Source organism: Salminus brasiliensis, chromosome 8 (assembly GCF_030463535.1).
Source record: "Salminus brasiliensis chromosome 8, fSalBra1.hap2, whole genome shotgun sequence".
Classification (NCBI taxonomy): Eukaryota; Metazoa; Chordata; class Actinopteri; order Characiformes; family Bryconidae; genus Salminus; species Salminus brasiliensis.
Window position 1 is genome coordinate 25707406 of NC_132885.1, and position 22725 is coordinate 25730130.

The 22725-nt window shown below is 41.5% G+C and overlaps 1 protein-coding gene across 5 annotated transcripts in view; it reads left to right on the plus strand.

The window, feature by feature from the left end:
* The window catches only part of klf12b (Kruppel like factor 12b), a 63581-nt gene extending 46925 nt beyond the window's left edge, over positions 1-16656 (plus strand). For all 5 annotated transcript variants that reach the window (XM_072686278.1, XM_072686279.1, XM_072686280.1 and 2 more), the window contains 2 exons: positions 8731-8888; positions 10091-16656. In XM_072686278.1, the coding sequence (XP_072542379.1) occupies positions 8731-8888; positions 10091-10272 (340 nt within the window). In that variant the 3' untranslated portion in view covers positions 10273-16656. The remainder of the gene's footprint in view (positions 1-8730; positions 8889-10090) is intronic.
* Positions 16657-22725: the final 6069 nt, after the last annotated feature.

Consider the following 22725-nt stretch of genomic DNA (forward strand, 5'->3'; position numbering starts at 1 on the left):
CGTAACTCGGTCATGCAGATTTCTCCTGTACAACATCCGGAGAATTCGACCCTTGCTCTCTAGAGAGGCCACCCAGGTGCTCGTTTAGTCTCTCGTCACTTCAAGACGCACCATCAGGCCCCTGCAACTTATCCAGAATGCAGCGGCACGGGTCGTCTTCAACGTTCCTAAATTCAGTCTGGTCACTCTACTGCTGCATTCTCTTCACTGGCTTCCTGTAGCTGCTTCCCGCATCAGATTCAAAACCCTGACTCTGGCCTATAAAGCCAGGAACGGACCAGCCCCTCCATACGTGATGGCAATGGTCAAAAGCCGATCTGCACCAAGAGCCCTTCAAGCTTTAAGTACGGCTCGGCTCGACCCGCCATCCCTCAAAATCCACAGAAGACAAGCATCCAGGCTTTTTCCGGTCCTGGCACCAAAGTGGTGGACTAACTTCCCCTGGGTGTACGAACGGTAGAGTCGAATGCAGTGCAGTGCGCATCCGATTGACCACATACAACAACCTAGCAACTGTCTGGTACTGGAAAACACTTTTTTAGTTTATTTTGCTCCCTATGTCTAATTGATCCTGCTACCTGATGGCCTTAAGAATTACTGTTGATTACTGTCGTACTCATATGGTAACAATTAAGGCATTTATTCGTTCGCAAAAGAAACATGCAGGACAGGGGGCTTCCGGGACCACTTGTACAGTACTGTTCCTAAGACTGCAATAACAAACTCTGTACTTCCAAACAGTTCTTGACTGGAACTGCCCTACAAAACAGCACCTGGCAGCGCACACAGGGAGGCGGCAGACACTATCAGTCTTAAATGTCACACTTTATGAGATGTGAGTCATTGGAAGAGCCGTGGTCTGGCGTATGTGTGTGTGTGTGAGGGAGAGGTGATGATGGCACTATCAGAGTGTGTGCACCTGATCAGCGCTGTTGGGGAGACTTACATGTGCCTGAAGCTCTGTCTGAAGTACTCACCTACTCCCACATTTACAAATCTCCTCCACTGATGTGTGCTTGTGTGTGCGTGTGTGTGTGTGTGTGTGTGTGTGTGTGTGTGTGTAAAAAAACACCAGCTCACTGGCATCCTCCATATTCATGAATGCTGGGGGAAGAGAGTCTGTGCTATTGTTAGAGTGGTCCTGGCAGGTTCTGCCCCGTCCCTTGAGTATCCGGGGCCATTCGACCAAACAGGTGGGGGAGTACGCATGCACATGCACACACACACACACACACACACACACATACACGCACATTTAACCACAGTTGAGATCTCTTTGCCACCCCCACCTACCCTTTTCATTTCTAGTCTATGCTGCCACTTTCTCTGCTTCATGTCTGTCAATTTCCCTCCCCAATTTTAGATCCCCAATTACCCAACCCACTCGTTAGTGCACTCCCCTGTCACATGTAATGCCCCGTCACTGGGCAGGTGAGGACTGACACATGCCGTGTCTGACACATGTGCAACCGGCCTCCACCTCTTTACGAACTGCTGCCAATGCAACATCACCAACAACCAATGCACTCAGAAGAAAGTGCCGGGGACCTAGCTCTGATGCATTGGCTATGCCGGCCAGCGTCACTCTGAAATGATGTGGGGAGAGAGAGAGAGAGACACCCGGAGAGAGCAAGGCCAAGTGTGCTCTCTTGGGTTCTGGCTGCTGATGGCAGGCAGCATGACCTGGTATTTGAACCAGTGTCATGGTGGCAGAGACCATGTAGACCCTCCCCAAATTCTCAGATTCAGCGCATCATGGAATCAATTTTTGTAGAATTTGATTCGGTTTGACTCGTTTTGAAATGATTCATCGTTCATGATTCATCGTTTTACTTGTAAGAGTGGAGCCTGTTATGTTTGGCTAAAAATCAATGCATGCTTTATTGAGTGTTATTGTAATTGATTATGATCAATACTCAACCACAGTCTTCTTGTCAACACACTCTATCCTAGCCTCTCTCTCTCTCTCTCTCTCTCTCTCTCTCTCTCTCTCTCTCTCTCTGTGACCGAAAAACCACTGTTCAGGCTTCCTGCCCTAATTGGCCTTGTGTTCAAGCTAATCCTGCTAACCCTCCTCCCTCTCCTCCCCTTTTTTCTGCTATCTCTCTCTCTCTCACACACACTATTTCACTCTCTCTCTCCCCAAATCTGTTGCTGTAAGGTGTTGGACCCCCTGTTTGACTTGTTTAGGCCGACATGTCGAGGGTACTGTCTGAGCTCCTCCAGCAGAAAGACCCTTTCACAGGTGACTCAGAGGGGCTGACAGAGACAAAGGAACAAAGGCACAATCCAGCTCTGTATGAAACAGATTGCTACCACTATTTCCACAAACAGAGGAATTCACACACACACAAAGCCGGGATGCTAGGGTTATGCAGGGTTCAAGGCAGCCGTGAGGGGCTTTAGCAGTCTGAGAGTGTGTGTGTGTGCGCTGATTAGCTTTTCCCGTCTGCCACACAGCACAGGCCGCCAGTGTCATCGGCGCACCACGCTTTGTGGATCAGGTGAGGGCGTGTGTGCATGAGTCAGGCTGCTGCAGTGTTATTTATGTGATTCTCATGCCGTCCCGTGTGAGTGAAGTCGGAGTGTAAACATCCTGTGAGAGTTCGCCGCTGAAAGTCTTTCCACTGTAAATCCTCGCTGTCGCTTCCCCGACTCCCCTCAGAGCGACTCCCTGCGCTTTTAGGAGCCTGAGCTCCAACTCCCCCTTCTCTCTCTCTTCTGTCTGCATTCTTCTCTTATCCCCCCGCTGATGCTCATAGTTACTACAGCGGCAGTGGCTTCCAGCCTGGGCCTGGAGTCCTTCTAACCTGTTCCTTTCCTGCTCTAACACAACTTATCCAAGTAATCAACTCATTTGAACCACTTTAAGCCATACGGGGAGCTACTATTCAGTTCCTCAAGCTCCTAACTCCAGAGTTTGCATATTTGTTTCAAAATAGTAATAGTTATTGAATGACAAGCATATATATAAATATTAAAAATAAATAATATGGCTGAATCTATTTAGTAAACCATCCATGCATCAAGCTGCAGGCTGCAAGCAATTAAAGAAATGAAGCAACACATTAAGCAGCTCATTTCTGCTAATGAACAAGATTAGAAGATTAGAAGATTGTATTTTTCATTTTTTTTATGACAGATATTAATAGCATATTATTATATACAATTAGAGTAAAAAGTAATATTTGTTAAGAGTTGATATGCCCCCCTCCTTTGTTTTAGTAACAGTTCGTGCTTGAGATGGCACAGACTCCATAGGTTTGTGCAAAAGCATCTGACCTCTCCACCAGAGAGTTGTGAGAACACATGGGAAGCTGACCTGTTTTGTACCAAATAAGGGAATAGTGCATAATCTTTCATATTTCTATTAGGCCTGTCACAATAATTATAGCAAATAAAAATATTGCTATTTTTTGCCCATTGTATTTACGTGTGCTTGTTTACATAAGAATAAGCATCACTAATATTTTAGCCATTCAATGGCAATGACCACTGTATCAATAATGGCACCTCTGTACACTCAGAACTGACTGTGATAGGCGAAGATGTGTTAGTCAAGGCTAATAGGTGTTAAAAAATATGTAAGTATTCTGCAAACTCTACTATTATTATCTGGTATATTACTGTATATTGTTATATTATTATATTATATTATATTATCATCATATTTATTCCATTAAAAAATGTGGATTGTTTCGATGGTGCACCAGCCATGATTTACTGACCCATTAGCCTAGCTTGCCCAACTGGTTATATGCATCTCTGTCCACTTCAGAAGGTGGGTTTTAGTGACCAGACTACAGGGCATCTCCGAGTGGTGGTGACACATGTGAGCCAGGTGTGAGGTGTGAACAGGTGTGTGCACCATCACACAGAAATATTACCAGTGCATCCAACAATAAGGGCAGCGTGGGATGTCTTTTATAATGTCATTCATAAAAACATAATAACACAGATATGATATATGACTATATGATCAAATGTTTGTGGACACCCCTACTAATGAATGCATTCAGCTACTTTAAGTTGCACTCATTGCTGACACAGATGTACACATGCACACACACACACAGCTTGTCCAGGCCCCGTAGAGAAGTATTGCCAAAAGAATAGGACTCACTGGAGCAGATGATCATGAACCTTTTGGCATCATGACTAATGCCAGCTGTGGGCTAGAGGGGTATAAAGCCCCCCAGCATTGAGCTGTGGAGCAGTGGATTTGTGTTTTTTTGGAATGATGGTGCATCATCCAATAGGGTTGGATGTACTCTTGTCACTGACTGCTGCAGAATCTCACAGAAAAGCTCCAAAATCTAGTAGATAGCCTTCACTGGACAGTAGAGACAGTTACTCCAACAAAAGCAGGATCACTCTTATTTAATACCCTTAATTTCAGGAGATACAATAAATGAACAGGTGTCCCAATACTTGTATCCATATAGTGTACTTTATTGTGTCTGACTACTAGTCCTACACATCAGGTGAATACTTTTCTGATGAGATGTCAGATAAGGTACGACAGAGTTAATAAGTCCTTCTTTAGCTGGGCCGAGTGGATTACAGCAGGGAAAACGCTGTGATAGGGCTTGCACAGGGCAAGGCAAACTCCACAAGCAGGATTTGGGAATGCTGGACTGCACTAGAACACAGTAATGCATTACTCTCTGTCTCTTTTTTTTCTTCTCCCTTAATATCAGCCATTCCCCCTAGTTCTTCATAATCCCTTCCTGCTCTCTCCTCTCTCTGCTGTGTGTGTGTGTGTTTGTGTGATTTGGTTTTGGGCAGAGGTAGAGGGGAGTTAGAGTTCAGCTTCATTTCTGACACATTGGCTCATTTCCGCTAGGCCTCTGCCTGGCCCTGCGCCAACACCAACAGGTGATCCCTGGAGCAGGAGAGAAACAGGAAGTGGGCTGCATGTGGTGGAGACAGTTCACTAGAGGCGTAGAGCTTGTCTGGCCCCGCCCACTTGGCTCTTAGCGGCTGGTCCAGGCCATGCCAATCATCAGACAGAGGGGACAGTTGATCTTACGAGAGAGAGAGAGAGAGAGAAACAGAGGGGACATTCTGTACCTCTTCCGTGAGGGTTTGCAGAATGAGGAGTAGTGAATACCTAATAGGTAGTTGAAGCATGTCACTAATTATATCAGCATATACCGTCATATCTTCTGTACATCTGCAGAAATGTTAAATTTTTTAATTTTCTTTTTTAAGTTTTTAATTTTCATCAAAATGATCCAACATTAAATATCCTTGATGGAAAAAGTATGTATACTTTTGCTTCCAGTAACTGGTGTGACTCCGCCCTTGAGCCGCAGTAACCTCAACCAAATGTTTCCGGTAACTGGTGATCAATCCCGCATAACAGGTTGAAGGAATTTTGGCCAACACCCCCACAAAACTGTTTCATCTCAGTGATTGTGGAAGGCTTCCTCACATGAGCTTCTCATTTTAGGTCCTTCCACAACATTTGTGGAATTGAGTTTCTCCTGGGTTAATCATCTGTGTAGACATAGGGTCATTGTCTTGCTGCATGACCCACTTACGGTTAAGCTTTAGTTCACCACACTGCCATTCTTCTGTAGAAGTTACCTGGTACAATCCAAATTTCTTAGGTTCATCGATAACGGCAAGCCATCTCTACCTGACACCAAAATCCAAACCAACTTAACAGTTGGCATGAGGTTCTTGTGTTGGTATGCTTTTCATTTAAACTCCAGAGAACATTCTGTCAGAAGGCTTCTTGCTATCCCGCCATGCACACCATGCAAGAGAGACCTGTAGGTCTTTAGATGTTACCATGGGGTGACATTCCAAAAATATTAGGCTCTGTGCTTTTGAAGTGATCTTTGCTGGACAATCATTTCTTGGGAGACTAACGGTGATGATAAATTCCCTTTATTGGAATATCATCTGCTTCACAGTGGTTTGGTGGAGGCCAGACTCTAACTTCTTCCAGCCCTATAAACTTTGATAACTCATTTTCTGAGATCCTCAGGAATCTCCTTTGTTTAAGGCACAGCACACTTTTTTGAAACTTGGGAGGGCCTGCTAAACTCACACCTGATCTTCTGGGTTGAAACATGTGTCAGGTGTTTAATATGGTTCTCTTGATCTAGTTTTATTGATTAGATGAAGATCTGATCACATTTTAGGTCAGATTTATGTAACTTCATGTAACTGCATGTATATGACTGTAAATGCTCTTATATTTTAAATGTTGATTGATGGCAGCTAAGCTACTGAGCTAAAATATGTGTTTAATATTTATTCATTTAAAAATGTATTTATATAAATATTTATTTGACTTTATTTGTAGTAGCTATAATTAGCTACAAATAAATGCTGTACAGTACATATATATACAGTCTTATAAGTTTGGTCACCCAAATGACTTATTTTATTGAGAAATATTAAACACACCTTTAGGTAATCATACAAAAACACAATAGCTTTACAATAGCAAGCTTGTTTTAGTTAAGCTTTTTAATAAAAGTCATGATTGTTTTGTATTGGTCCAGCTATGGATTAAGGTCTCCTTGTTTTTGTCTGGGTTTTGTCTTGAAAATGTACAAAAACAAAACAGCACACACACACACACACACACACACACACACACACACACACACACACTCACACATGGATATATATCCTCTTCACTTTTAGCAACAGTGACGTGGCTCTGCTGTGTGATCCAGTAGTGTTAGGCTCATTGGCTGTTTCACAGCTTAAAAAAAACACTCACTGAAAGCCAAGCAGCTCTGTCACCAGTTATCACTCCCAACTCAGTCCCACACTCACTCATATATGAATATTTAATTAACCTAGAACCCACACAAACAAGCACGAGTGGACATAAGTGTTAATACTACCCAGTTTTACGCCCATTAGAGAAGTGATGCTAGCAAATATTGATTTGCTATGAAAAGACAGACCAGAGCCTATTCATTATGGGAGAACTCAGTGGTGAACTATCATTAGGGAACGGCACACACAAAAAAACACACAGAAAAGCAAGATGCGCCATGCGGAAAATTGGTGGTTGCTTCAGAAAGGGAAATGATCAGTCTTGGCTTCTGAAGCACTTAGCTCAGTTGAAATGTATCAGGAATAGAGCGCCATCTAGTGTCTCCTGAAAAAGAGCTTCAAATCTTTGTCTACCCTGCGGCCAGTGGATTTAGACTGCTGTCTTTCCGGTTACTTCTCTGGTAAAGAGTGATAGAGAAGCCAGTTGGCATCGGTATAAAGGAAATCTACATATCATAAATAAGAGGATAAAGGGATGCTGAAGAGTTTCTAATGAAATCAGAAGTGAATCAGTTCCGGTTTCCAGTCTAAATATGCTTTAAGTTATTTAAGAAATGTTGCATTTGCAAGTGGTGGCTCAACTGGGCTATTGATGACAGGTTTGTGGGTTTGATAGCCCACTGTTGGGCCCTTGAGCAAGGCCCTTCATCCTCCCTGCTCCCTGGGTGCCCATTGCTCTGCACACATGTGCTCACTGTCACTGTGTGTGTTTGATCACTATTGTGTATGTGTGTGTTCACGGCATGGATGGGTTAAAGTCGGAGGCCAAATTCCATCCAATAGTTGGATAGGTTGGTTATAACACTTGCTTAAAAGGCTGGTAAATTTATACCAGCACAATTAACCCCCTTAAAAATCGGCATTTAAATAAACATGATTGGTGGATAGATGCGTTGTGCAACACTGACCTTGACCTTTTTATTTCAGATCAGAAAGCAAAACAGCAAAGATCAGCATGATAAAATAAATAAAAATGTATTATTTAAATTGCATTTTTAGTTTGTTTTTGTTCCATCTGTGGATAAAAAATACACTACATGGATAAAAGTTTGATTTGTTTTTGAGGTTTTATTGTTAGTGAGGTCAGGATGCTAGATGATTACCAGCCTCACCTCATTTCCAACTCCTCAGCTCATCCCAAAAGGATTGGATGGAACACCATCATCATCATCATCATCATGAGTTGGAACACAGTTCCATTGCTTTGTAGCTCAATGCTGGGATCTTTCTACCCCTCTATTCCACACCTGGCATTAGGCACGGTGCCAATAGGTTCATGTTTATCTGCTTCAGAGAGTCCTATTCTTTTGACAATTACGGCTGTATGTGTGCATTTGCACATCTGTGTCAGCAATAAGTGCAAGTAGCGGATATATTTGGATGTATAGGATGCATAAGGTATGAACTTTGGGGAGGCGTGTTTGTAACAAGGAAGCTTGTTATAACTAAGCATGTGCTAGCTCACTTCCACCAAGAGGAAGATCAAATAATATAAGACTGAGTTCTATGACTTGAACACACATGTCAATACTGGAAAACATGCATGATGGGTAATATAATATAAATATGTTATGGTACAAAAACTGTGTCCAAATACTGCCACAATCTTCCCCAACCATCTTTTATTGTACAAAAACGATGTACTATTTCACATGTACTGATGCAAAAGCTCTTATGTATACCCAGCAGAGGCTAACACTGCAATCTCACAAGTTTCTGCTGGGAAGTACAGCTATCTGCTTTTAATCCATACGCCACTTTGGGGCAGCAGTGAGCTTAAGCATCAGTCCTAAGCAGCCCACTGCTGAGACCACCACCAGCTGATTAGCGTAGGTCAGATTTCTGCTGACTCACTGTCTGGCTCTGTGTAGTATGGTTGATTTGTTTACTACCAACTCATCCTGGCCTCCTCTCTTCTTTCAGTTCCATGTCACCATTCAGTATTGAGAGCATGCGGCGCCCCCGGCGGTCCGAGTCACCAGACTCCAAGAAGAGGCGCATTCACAGATGTGACTTTGAGGGCTGCAATAAAGTTTACACCAAGAGCTCCCACCTGAAAGCACATCGGAGGACACACACAGGTTAGACGCCCACAGAAATGCATGCTGAAATGCTGAAATCATTCTTAAGGATTTTAGGCCTATTTGAGGCATTTGGGCCTATTTGTGGCAAGCAACAGAGCATGTGATATTCAGCAGAAACCATGCCTTAGTAAGAGGGTATCAGAATATGTTCCGATTGGGGTTTCTTTGGTGGATCCTGTTGTTGCAGTAGATCTTCAATAGAATATTTTTGAGAACTGTTTAAAACAGGTCCTAAAGAGTAAAGTGGAGATTTGCACCTTAATAGGCCCATGTCACAGTGCATGAAGATCATATCTATACTACATAACCATATAATATCTCATCCTCTTTAAAAGCAAAAAAAAAAAACAGCAGTTCCATGGTAGGTACTGAAACTATGGCAGCAAAATAATTCATAGTAGTTGTTAGGCTATTGTAGCAGGGAGTCAAGGCAGGCTGCATTTGCTGAATGGCTTTATCAGGGGCACTCCCTCCACAATAGGCAGGGGTTAAAACACAGGTAGACAACAACACCATATGCAAAGCCATACTCATGATCCAAACAGTAAGCAAAGGTCAGCCTAACCTCAGAACTCGAAAAGGAGTAGAAAAGGAGTTAGCTCAGGGTGTACGAGGTTACAGTAGGTGGATCCTGCGAGGAGCACAATAGAATAGTGCACCACCACGCCACCGTCAGCTGAACCTTCCTGAAGGTATTCCGCAGTCAAACTGGGGTTTGGATCTCTTGAGAACTCTCTTGAAAACTTTTCTTAGGCTTTCAGACCTCAACTTGACCTCCAGGAAACGGCTAGCTGAAACTGACACATAGCTGTCTTCGTACAGCTATCTTCACCTGCTGTGTGGGCTTCAGTTATCCGAATTATCAGAGTGCTATGAGCTCCTACCTAGAGCAGCCCATGGCTACAGGTTGTTGGGACAAGGTTTGAGGAGTAATTATAAAGCTTTGAAGTTAAGCCTTACCTGGTCTTTCCTAATGGTGACTGTGAACCAGCCATACCCCTAACAGGCTAATTAAGGTGTAAGAAGCTTGGTAAAAGTTAACTGAGAACTTAAAGCTCTTGGTGGGCCCAAACTTTTGCATTGTTTCACTCTAAAGTTGTACAAAACAAATATAATATTTTATTCTTGCTTAAAATGTTGGAAACAATGTGGATCAGTAGCAGAAGGTCTTTCAAGTAGTCCTTCCCTCTCTTCCGCAGGTGAGAAGCCATACAAATGCACGTGGGACGGCTGCACGTGGAAGTTCGCCCGCTCAGATGAGTTGACGCGGCACTACCGGAAGCACACGGGGGTCAAGCCCTTTAAGTGTGCGGACTGCGACCGCAGCTTCTCGCGCTCGGACCACCTGGCCCTGCACCGCCGCAGGCACATGCTGGTGTGAGCCAGGTCCCCCTCACATGCACATACACCCACTCACACTCTCTCTCTCGCTCTCCTACACACACACACATGCACACGTGCACACCGGGCCAGGGGGAGCTGGGTTTCTCCCCCTGCACTCGTTCAGCTGGGCTGGACATAGATGTTTGCGTCCCGGACCCCCCCTCCCCCCCCCCACTGAGGACACAGGAGAAAGAGGGAAGAGGTCGGAAGGATGAGCGATGATGGACAGGAAAGTGTCCATAGAGCTGGAACAGGGTTTGCCCCAAGAATGGAACAGGTTGGTCTACAGACTTGGGGTCAGTTTTTGGACTTTCAGGATGTCTTCAACTCGGGCACCTGCTTGCTGGTTCTAGACTGAGGGTTCTTCTGTCTGCAGTTTGTTCGTTTTTTCTTCGTTCAGCATCTTCTTTTTGTTGTTGTTGTTGTTGAAAACGGCTGCTTCCTCTCGTCACGTGACAATGTGAAGAACTTCAGAACGGATTGGCTGCGTCCACACCTTGCTTTTTTTTTTTTTAACCTGGGCTAGATTCTGACTAGACAGGTGGAGTGGGTGCAGTCAAGTCCCTCCAGGAACAACATTGATGTTCTGCCGATGCTCGTGGAAGGGGGCGTTTCTATGGCAACTCAGGAGTGCAATTCCTGAGACGAATTTGATATGATTTCTCCCCCAACATCCCCCCCCCCCTTTATCCACAGGTCAGCAAACCAGCTAATGAGATTACACACACACACACACACACACACACACACAGACAGTGGGCGACACGTCAACAGACTTGTTCACTGTCGCTGTACTTTGCCCCCCACCGCCCCCCGTCCTTGATGTTGGTCTTCACACCAAAAAAGCGGATTTTTTGAAGCACAGGCACTGAAGTGTGAGGAGTAAGCGCAGCTTTATGAACTCTTAGGCAGGCCTTAGGACTCCGTCTGTTGACACTTCAGGTTTTCAGCCTCTTCGGTTCGTATTGGTGCATTCTGTTCTGTGATCAGCGAGTTAAGTGCAATTGTACACGATCCATTGACTTTCAGTATGAGATTATTTTGCTTTTTTTATTATTATTATTATTATTATTATTATTTACACGTACCCCCTTCTGTATATTCTTGCTTCGAAACAGCTGAGAGTTTGGTTTAGGATGGGCCCCCGGAATCAACAGCACAGTAGTGTGATCAACAGTATTACCAGTATTACACCACCACCTCCCAGCAACCACCTCCCAACATACGACACAGAGGAACTGAACTGTCAGACACATCACTGACCTCCACCATGTTTGACTGAGTGCCCATCTTGTTGTTTTTTGTTTTTGTTTTTGTTTTTTTGGGTTGTTATTTTTCTCAAATTGGGGTACAAGCAAAATTCTGCTAATGTGGGCCTTTGATTTGATTGTGTAGTGGTTTCTTTCTTCTTCTTATTGTATTTTTTTTTTTTTATTGTACTTGAACAGACAATACATGCCAGGAGAGCAATACACTCACTCAAGAGCAACTGGGGAGTCTGCTCTGATGTCAGAGGGCTTTCTTAAAAACATGGACAAATCTTTGGCTTTCTACCAGTGCCACTTGGTTTTCTATACTGCAGAATCTTCTATATTTGTAAAGGATTTGTAGCTCTGACATTTTGGACACTCGGTAAAAAGAAAACACAAAAAAAAAACATACACACATAATGGTCTCGACCCCAAATAGGATTTGACTGCGAAAGAGAAAGAAAAAAAAGAAGATTTTCTAATTCATTTCTAAATCACTACAGAGCAGCAGGGTTTGTCCAAATAAAGCCGGGTTTTTCCTCATATGTACCCTACTGATTCCCGGAGATCATGTACAGTATTGCTGTGTGGCAATTTTAATTGAACATGTTTTGTTAGTATTACAAGGAGTCCTCTCAACGTATCATACTCAAATGCATTCACCGATGCACGTCCGTACACTGAAAATGACCTTTTAATTTGAGGTCATTTGAAAAATACCGTCTGAACTAGACCCCTCATTGGCGTATGGTATCTTCTCTAGCGCACAGTGTAAGGCAATGGATCACAAACTACTCCACATGTATGCTGTATGTCTATGTGTTATAAGCTGGAGCTGGGCTGGAGCAAAAATCTGGATCGTCTGCTGCTCCTTAAGGAGCCTCTGAAGTATGGAGCTAATGCATCCTCATGCCATTAATACAAGGTGGCCACTAGAGGGCAGCCAGTTCAAGGAGGTTCAGTGAAGAATATGGGTTAACGAAATAATTTAGAAATAAGAGACTATTATTGAGGTTTATATACATATCTATATATATCTATATATTTTTATTGGTCAGAGGAAAGAAGACAGGAAGGTCATTATATAATGATCGCGTGGTCGCATATTAACTATTGAAGATAAACACTACATGAACTGAACATCAGTGACAGCACAACAAATATATCAATGCTGTCACACCAAAAACGTCCACCAAATCTCCAGAACGGCACAAAAACCTTCACTTTCAATGGACGTCAATGTAAAAAGCAATCTGGAGCATTTCCATTGGTCCATGCTTAAGTTCCATCAAAAAGGGAAAATCAGCCAAACATGGAGATACAAAGTTTTTGCACGCCAGCTACAAAATATGCTCTTTTTTACTTATCAATCCCAAACGAAGGCCATCCATTAGTTAAGCTGAAAGTACAGTGTATTCTCCACTGTAAAATTGGCATGCAGTCACACGGACAGTAGATGGTGTACGAACGGCTCATGGCTAGATTTCTCCGTCAGTTCTGTAGCTTTCTGTTCCACCAGCGATGCACTTTCTAATGGCCAGTACAAGCCTCAGTGATACCTTCACAAACATACAAACAGCTTCACACCCAAGCAGACGAGCACACACACTGTCAGGCGCACTGCTGTTGGAATCTCTGTCCAATCTCAAATAGAAATAGAGGTGAAAAATGAGGAGTTTTGTGAGAATGCTGTAAAAGGAATGTTGTCCCATTAGGAAATCAGATCAGCACGACCAACCACGTTAACTCTGCTCTTTGCGTTCTAAAGTATTATGTTTCTTTTTTGTTGTCGTTGCTGTTGTCGTTACGTATCTATTTGTGTACACATGCGTGTTTCCTGTGGTTTATGGGCTCAAGCATATCATCAGCACCTTGTTTTTAATGAAGTATGAATATGAAATGAATTATTTTCAGTTAGACACAACATTAATCACCAGTGTATCTTTATCATCTTCTAATGTTTTTGGTTTGGTTTCTCGGAGGCATTTCTGCAATGTGGGGCACTTCACCTGCACATGACTATTTTCTGTACAAAGAGATCTTTTGAAATGTTGTAATATATGTGAAAGTGAAAGTTATTACTCAGTTTTACAGGCTGTAAATACCTATTGAGAATAGGTCTTTTTATTTGTTTTGTAATACAAGGGATTACCTTTATACATATGCAGAACTTTTTCTTTCCTTTCTTTATTTTGTGCAGAGCTTCATGTACCTATTGTTGATATGGCACACAATGGGGCTAAATGAGAGAGTGTTTAAGGTCGCGTCATCTTGAACACTCGCATCCTTTATGATAGAGATAATGTGATTAAACAATCCAGTGAAATGCACAGTCATAGTCCACGCGCAGTGTTCAGGAGCTTATGCCTCTGCCAAGGCCGTTCGCATTCAGCCATTTCTAATAACTCGATGACGTGTTTTTGTAACTGCGGTATTTTGCTAAATCGAAAGAAAAACAACCTACTTCAATGAATGTTCCTCTCTAAACAGTATTTAAGAGCCATTGGCATTTTGTTCCCGTTTGTTCTTTCTTGTTTTCCCCTCATTTCTATTCCATTTTTATCTCCTGGTTGCAAATATTAGGGCTTAATTTAGGCCTTTATTGAGGTTCTTTAGTCAACAAGCTCCAACACTTGTTAAATGCTTTGTCCGCTATGGATCAGGCCCCTATGTGTTCATTATGATCAGCGTTGGAGCGTAATTGGAGATCTATTATATGACAATAATAAATAAGCAACATGCTCGGTTGTGATAATACACAATAAACACTTTGTTATGACCTTGTTATGTACATGGGTGAGCATGGAGCGAAATTCACACCACATTAGCTTTGTGAAATTAGCTGCATCTGATTTGGGCAGGTTGTAGGTAGTATCAGGTGACTTATGGAGTTTATTACGTTGGCGCTAATAAGTTGGAACAAGTCACTAATACTGTGTTCTAGCATGCGATCCAGGTTATCCAAGTAGATTTTCATTAGAGGCTAATTAACATTAAACAAGCTTGTTCATGCCCTGTATGCCCATAAAAGGAAAGAAGCTGACTTTGCTTTTTGGTAGCTAAAAACATACAAGCTAGGGATATTTTAAGCTCCATCCAGTTTTAACATGCAAATGCTGACAAGGTGAACCTCTACTTGGAAGAGTTTTCAGGAAGATCTGCGTTTTTTGGAATCTAAATATCGGGATGCACGTACATATACTGAAACAACCTTTAATACGACCTCCATAGAGTCAGGCTGAATCTCAATTGGACCCCTGATTGGCGTATGGTACACTGAACTCCATATAAAAGCTCATTACCCGTCTAGCGCAATGTATAAGGCCATGGTTCTCAAACTGGTCCTCGGGGACCCCCAGATGGTCTACATTTTTGCTCTATTCCTGTGTGTTATGAGTTGGTCTGTCGGGGAGTCCTTGATACTGAATTTAATACATGTCTACTGTAGAAAATGGAACACTTGAGGCATTAGTGACTATTAAACTCCTATTAGGTGTAAAGTAATAAACTCCTGACGTTACCTGGCGCGACACAGAACCTACAGAAACCTAAATATCCGGTTACATAGTAGCACAATGCTAATTTAGGTGACTATCATACTCTGTCACTTGCAAAATGAAGTGTTTGTTGTGTTTATTTCAACAAATTATGCCAATCTAAGTTACATTTACGGAACAGATCTCCAATTAAACTGCTAAAACAGGTCATAACCAATAGCCTATAGACCATTTAGGCTTGTGTAGAATTGCTTTGTTAAACCAAGAACCAAGAGCCAGACCTTCATAAAGCCACAATAGATGTTCCTTTAAAATGAAGTGTTCTTTTATCAGTTTATATATATATATATATATGTTTAAATTTGGCATCATTTACGCTCTTGTACAGTACATACGTTTGCTTGAGCGAATACAGGATCAGTCTACAATCAGCTTTATCAGTCCACTTTAATGGTTTAGTTCATTAGGACAGTTTGTCAGCGTGATCGGCGGTTACTGTAGTAGTTAATCAGAGTATCTAACAGTAATGTTTTGAAAGGAGTATTGCTTACTTCCCGCTCTGGCATTCTTGCTTTTGTTTTCTGGCATAATTTTGTTATGGCAAACAGGGTCAAAGTTATGCAATAATGAAGAGTGCCTACTATACGAATTGCTTACAAAAAGGCAAGTGAGAAACGGTGCCGTGAACACAGAAGTGCATCCGATACCAATAAACCTGTACTAGACACCCAAACACAGCGTACGATGTAGAGTACAGCACGACGCCTACTTGTAAATGCACTGAGCCTTACGGATTGTTTGAAGATGACATCTTTTAGCTAAAGCTGTGAACACCCACGCATTTATCACATTGAGCAATGAGTCTTCTGTGAAAACTGCACAGATTTAGACGGATCTACTAGAACTCACAGCATCACCTCAACTGAAGGACACAGTTTCTGCATTGATAGCGATTCCTTTTACCTCTTTGCTATGATACAAATACAGAGTTTCAGCAGTTTCGGGCCTCCCTTACGGCTGGGTGTAGAGTTATCCGGTGCCTGCCGCTCCCTCAGAGAACCGGCTACGGCACCAGCGTTTGGTAATTCCTCTGTGAACAGCTTGTTTCTTAGTTGTATTCAATTTCGTCTGTACAATATTGCTTCTGTTTTGGTATCAACTCTTTTTGATTTCTCTGCGATTGAAAATATTGACTTCAATGCCTTTGGTTTCCAGTCCTTCTTTTCCCTCCCCTGATATTCCGTGATTATTGTTCTTGTATTTATGTATAGTGTGTTTGTATTGTAAATATTATTCAGAGCCTTTCATTTTACTGCAAAGTGGTGACCTTTTGCCCTGCTATGCTTCAAAAGGGAGTCCCTCCACACTGAATCCTGTTCAGAGGATGTCTTGTTTCAATCGTTTCAAAGGTTGAAAGAACAAGTGTTGCTTCTTCTATTTGAGTTCTCCAGAAGGTGTCTAAATATTCTGTGCTTTTGCTTTTCTCTGTAGTTTCTTTTTTTCCCTCTTTTTTTGGTCTTTTTCCTAAAGATTGAGCTGTGAATTAAAAATTGAGTTTTAACATTATTATACTTGTATGATAATCTAATCGGAGGCATGACAGTTAATAAAGTTGCATTTTGTATGGAACTGGTTCAAAAGGGCCAATGCTTTGGTTTGTTTAATGGCCTTTTTGTTTACTTTCGAATACTCGTGTAGATGTAGGTCTTCACCGCTGCACTTGCATCATTAGCCGCCAATTTTTTCCAGACATGAGTAGCTCCTTCCTTTCCATTTCGTACTGCGCTGTGGGATAATGGTGTTCGGCGAACCCACTCTAAAAAAAAAAAAAATGGCCGGTTCAAAGTATGCATAGTGGATATTTATGCATACTCAGCTTTAAACATCTCTGTTACTTGCACTCTTAAAAATAAGGGTTCTATGAGGGGGATGTAACTGTGAAAAACATTTAAAAGACCCCCAAAATGTTCTGTTGATGTAAAGATTCTTTATTAATTTATAGATCACATTTTTATTACAAAAAAGGTTCTTTATGGAACCTTTTCGTACTGCACTGTGGGATAATGGTGTTCACCGAACCCACTCTTTAAAAAAAATGGCCGGTTCAAAGTATGCACAGTGGATATTTGCGCATACTCAGCTTTGGACACTTTCATCTCTGATACTTGCACTCTTAAGAATAAGGGTTCTTTGTGGGATGCCATAGAACAAGCGCTTTTGGTTGCACTAAGAACCGTGTTTGTCATAGGGATGTGAGTGTGAAGAACCTTTAAAAGACCCCACAAACGTTCTGTTGATGTAAAGGTGCTTTATTAATTTATAGATCACATTTTTATTACAAAAAAGGTTCTTTATGGAACCAAAAATGGTTTTTCGATGGCATCGTTTAGAGAATCTTTATGTTGAGTGTACTGGCATTATTACTACACAGCTGTGTACATTGAGATGCACCTATAGTGCAGCATCTATGTATGATAATCTAATCAGATGCATGATGGAACTGGTTCAAAAAGCCAGGTGTTTAGTTTTGAGGTTGTGTGAATAGTCTGAGGTGGCCGCACTTCAACAAACCTTACTGTTACCAGGCAGGGTGTGGCTGCATGACTATAGTACAGCGAAGGTTCACCTGACGCAAGCCAATACACTGCACCGCATTGCAAATGCTTGAGACAATAATTCCAGGATGCCCCGTTTTTGTGTGGCAGCTGAGCCCTCTTTCTAAACACTCTCTTATACGGCGAGGCAATCTTTGTACACACATTCAAATAAACACAGCAGAAAGCTGGCCCGGGGATTTCACCATTGTTCTTTTGAATGGGAGGCGATAAATCACTGGCTGTAAAGAGGCTGTGTGTATGATAACAATCATGAGAAGAGATTACAAAGGTAAAGCCAGGGCAAAACTGCTTAGTTCACATGAACAGATAAGACCTAAATTGGCCTAAGTTGCTTTCAATCGTTGATAAACGATTAAGACATTTCTGAAGGCTCGTGGCAATGAAAGCATTTCAGGTGAACACCTAAGAAGGGCTTATCCAGTTCATCCAACACCCTTTTTGAGGCTAGTGGCAGTGCTTTTTTAGATTTCAAGTGGAAACCCACCTTCCTATCAATAGTTCAGTCGTTCAGTGTGGTTTATTGAAAGGGTGTATTGCAGAAAAACAACAGTACTGACAGTACTGGCGATAGAAAACAGAGGTAAAATATGGCTTTTTTATTTACTATTTAAAACAAGCAATACAACTCCACATCTGCTTGTTGAACCTCTACCTGTAAGTTTTACATGTTGACAGTTGAAGTCTTTGGGGGCTATTTTGCCTCACAGTGCCTGGCATGTGAATCTCTATGAATGGTTTTAAACTTTGGGCAAAATCTTCTCAATCCAAATCTATCTATTGTAGTGTACACTGTAACATATAGAGAATTCCAAAACGTTGGGCACCCCTGGTCAAGTAAGTAGAAGATGAAAGTAAAGAAGAAACATTGTTGTTGTTTTTTTTTACATTTTAAGCATTGCATTGCATTAATTTAGTTTACTACAGTTTTAGAGTAAAAAAAATTAGGTGTATTAGGTGTGCACAAAATGCTAGTCTTAATAGTGTGGGAATGGCAGGTTAGTACACAGTAAAAATATTAATGAATGAAGTGGTGCTATGCCAAAGGTCTTCACTGCTGTATCAATATCCACCATTTTTTCCAGGCATGAGCAGCTCATCCCTTTCCGTTTTGTACTGCACTGTGGGATAATGGTGTTCAGTGAACCCACACTCATAATGATCAGTTCCAAGTATGCATTGTGGATATTTATGCATACTCCAATTTTGACACTTTTATCTCTGCTATGTACTGCATACCCAAAACATTTTAACATTTTTGCCCCACTTAAATAGCCTATAGGCATATTGAAGGCTTGGTTGTTAATAACATGCTCTGGCATACATTATTTACATAGGGTATTAGTTAGCTGACTTGATATAAAAATAACATTTAAATATTAAGACATGTTTAATATGAATTCATGATAAGAAACATAGCAATGCCCCCTAATAAATAAATAATGAATAACAATAAATGAATAACTAACAAAAAAAATACATTCACCTGTTAATGTTATAGCTAAATAATAGGTAATATTAGGGAACAATGGTATCTTTCAAGATCAACATTCAGTGGTCTGCAGGAAACAATTCTAATCAATAAAACAATTAGAAAAATAATATTTGAATGTACTTTTGTTATTATACTGAATATGCATGAAGTGTTGAGTACAGCTTATATGCCTTCACCTGGCATGCCACAGTTAAAATAACCAAATCGTTAATCTGACAATCTGTCCTAATTCAGAATATTAAGCTGCATGATTGAAGGAGTAATGGAGTAATCGCAAGTATCTGCAAGTAACTGAATTAAAACATACTGAAAAAGAATTCATGCAGGAGATGTTTGTTTTTGATAGTGATTATAGTACCTGTTCCATTACAAGGCTTTAATACCTCCCTACAGAAATGAGACAATGATCAGTTTAATAAACTACATTTTCTAAGTCATATGATGGGGGCAGCTGCTAAAATCAAATCAAAGAAACAACTAACAGGAAGCTAAATGTTAGCTCACCCGGGGTGTCAATTCAGTACGTTTACAGTACTGATCAAATAACTTCAAAACTGAATACTAAAAAAAGGATTCAGGTTTCACATTAACAAATTTCAATATTTAAAGGAGCATTATGCGATAATTAGTATTTTTTGCTCCTGGGCTCCCCCTGCAGCTGGGGAGTGTATTTCATTTTTACATCACTGCTGTAAATATAAATCAAGTCAAGTCAAGTCAAGTGGGGTTTTATTGTCATTTCAACTACATACAGAGTACACAGTGAAACGAAACAACGTTCCTCCAGGACCATGGTGCAACATAGACACAGTGCAACACAGTACAGTACAGACAGACAATACAACACAATACAGACAAAGAATAATAAATAATTTAAAAATCACGCTTTGAGCGCCTCTTCCTGTACAGCTGTACACATGCATATGTTTATGAACTAAGAGATATAGAGCAGTCACTGGAAGTGAAAGAAGTATGTGGACAGAGGCGGTAGAATAATATTACAGGATTTTACACTTGTGCAGCTTCACCAAAGTTCCATAGTGCAGCAGCAGTTTGGAGTGGTAATGATAGAGACACCGTTCTCCTTATTACAGTCAGTAGAACATCAATAAGCTGTTATTTTAAGATAAAATTACTGCATAATGTTGCTGTGAGTAATTCAAGAAAAGTGGATTTCGTCACGTTCATCCGAAAAACACCTGAAGAGCTGTCCCATGGGCAGCTCCCACACGGTGCCTCCTGGATTTCAGAATGAATCTGTTTGCACAAACAATTGCACAACAGATGTTCTCCATTTTTGTATTTTAGCTGCATTCACACTGAACGCTACGCTGCCACTCAGCCGGCCTATCACCACTCAGTGGGCGTGGGTACAGCAAATTCGCCACCTGTGCCGTCAAGCTTAATGAAAGTCTGGAAGGCGTCCTATAATGTCAACTGATTGGTCTGATTTTTAAACTGTGGAGCGGAGGGAGGGGCATGTCAAGGAAAAATGTGTCTCAAACGATGTGCAGGGCACTGTAATTTGATGGCTACTGAGGCAGGATTAACCACTGTGTATTAAAGGCTGTTTAAGTCACCATCAGCAGGCTGCCATTGAGGTTATAATTACTCTGATTCACTGCATAATGTGCATAAAAGCGCATGCTCTGTTTTATGCATACACAATTGCAGATAACTGCACTGAATTTGAATATGCAAATTAGCACTCAAATCCAACCAGAAATCAGAAAGATCATTTAAAGTGAACATTCATGTTGATTTCTGTTCTAAAAATAGCCGTAAGTCATGTTTACTCTTCCTTAACCTCCTGAGACCTTGCTTTTTGCTTGGTGTGCATTTTTAATTTCTCCTATTTGGGATTAGTAGGACCTAACAAAAAAATTAATATAAAAACTCAACTTACTCTTTGTACAGGTAGTCATTTTTGCAAAAATTAGGTCAAGAAATGAAGCATCATGGTGCAGAGAAATGTAATGTCCCCATATGAGAATGCAGGGTATCATAAGGTCTGATTGGCTGTCCTGAATTGTACCTTGTTTAAAAAATCATTCAGACCTGAAACACTCCTTATAAAGCCGGTGTTAATGGGCAGGGCTAAACAGCTGCAGACTGAAGGGGCAGAAGTAAAGGGTTGTGATCTTTCACAGCAGATCACAGGCGCCTAACTGGAGTCTTGCTATTTGGCCAGGCGACTGGGTGACGTAATCAGATGATTGGTGTAATAGTGGATTCACTATACAGAGGGCTGTCACCAACTTGGTGATAATCCATGAAGGACCACAGCTATCATTACTGTCTCCATTAACAGTCAACCACTTTACCTTTCGCTGCCATTACTTGCTCACTACATTAGTCCAGTTTTAGCTCCAGTGCAAAACTGATGTTAAACATGCCTTGACTGACAGAAAGACAGCAAACTGGATATATCTGCTTTCAGAGCAAACTACCTCTTTAATATAACAGCAGGACACCGGTGCTGATCAGCTGCTGGGGCAGAAGGCCCATGTGCTCCCGGGCTATGGTGCTGACTAAGATACCTATACAAACATTATTGTAAAAAAGGCTCTGATTTCAGATTAACTTCAATCTTTTATCACATGCCTGTAAAAATGCACAGACATCTGTTTTGCTGCTTACCTTCAGGTCATTGATGTACAGGTACAGCTTTGACTTTTTCGCCAAAATAATCTAGAAAGAGAAGACCATGTGTTACACTTTATTTACTTGTATTTAATCATTCAGATCATCTAGATTTGGCCTACTCCATCTTTTGTGATGCATGCAGTCATTTAGTGCTGCAGAAATTCATCACATCATATTGCCTGACAATATGTAGGTGTAATCCAGGTGTAATCCTGACCAACACAATGAAAGGGCTGTACGACAGTCTCTCGGGTTTGCGCATGCTAGCACTGATCAACTGAAAGCACAGCAGAAACTCTTGGTAGTACCACTTCTTCTCCTCTGGATTAATGGACATCCAATGCTCTGTAGACAAGGATCCAAATTCACAAGTACAATTTCTATCCTACCCTTACACAGAAGTCGGCACTGGCCTCAGACTTTTCCTCAGGCATCTTTTAGGAGCCTTAGGCAGACCACTGGGCATGGGGACCTGCTTACCAGTTCACAAGCTCACCAGACTTTATCTCCTCAGTGTCTGCTTAGTCTCGCTCTCCCTGTTTGGGGTCTCACATTCTGATCTGAAGGGGACAGGCAGGAGAGTTCTGAGGCTAAAAGTCAACTTATAGATGTTTCTAGATAACAGTCATACACTGTCAGAAATGACATAAGCAAGTGTATGAGAGATAACTGTGGTGCGTGTTCCATGTATTCCATGGAGTACAAGCTTTCATTATGTGTCAGTACTGTTCACTTGGCTCAGAAATCAAATTTTAACTGTGGACATAAATAAAGATTTATGCTCAAATATATTCATATTTTAAAGGCTTGCCTGATTTGTTTACACTGTAAATGAGGGGAACATTGTGTATTTTATGATTTGTTAAACTGCTTCCATAACCTGCTGTGAATGGGCTGGCTGAGAAGGTGGGCCTGCCGCTGCTAGGCAGGGTTCATAATAACAGACAG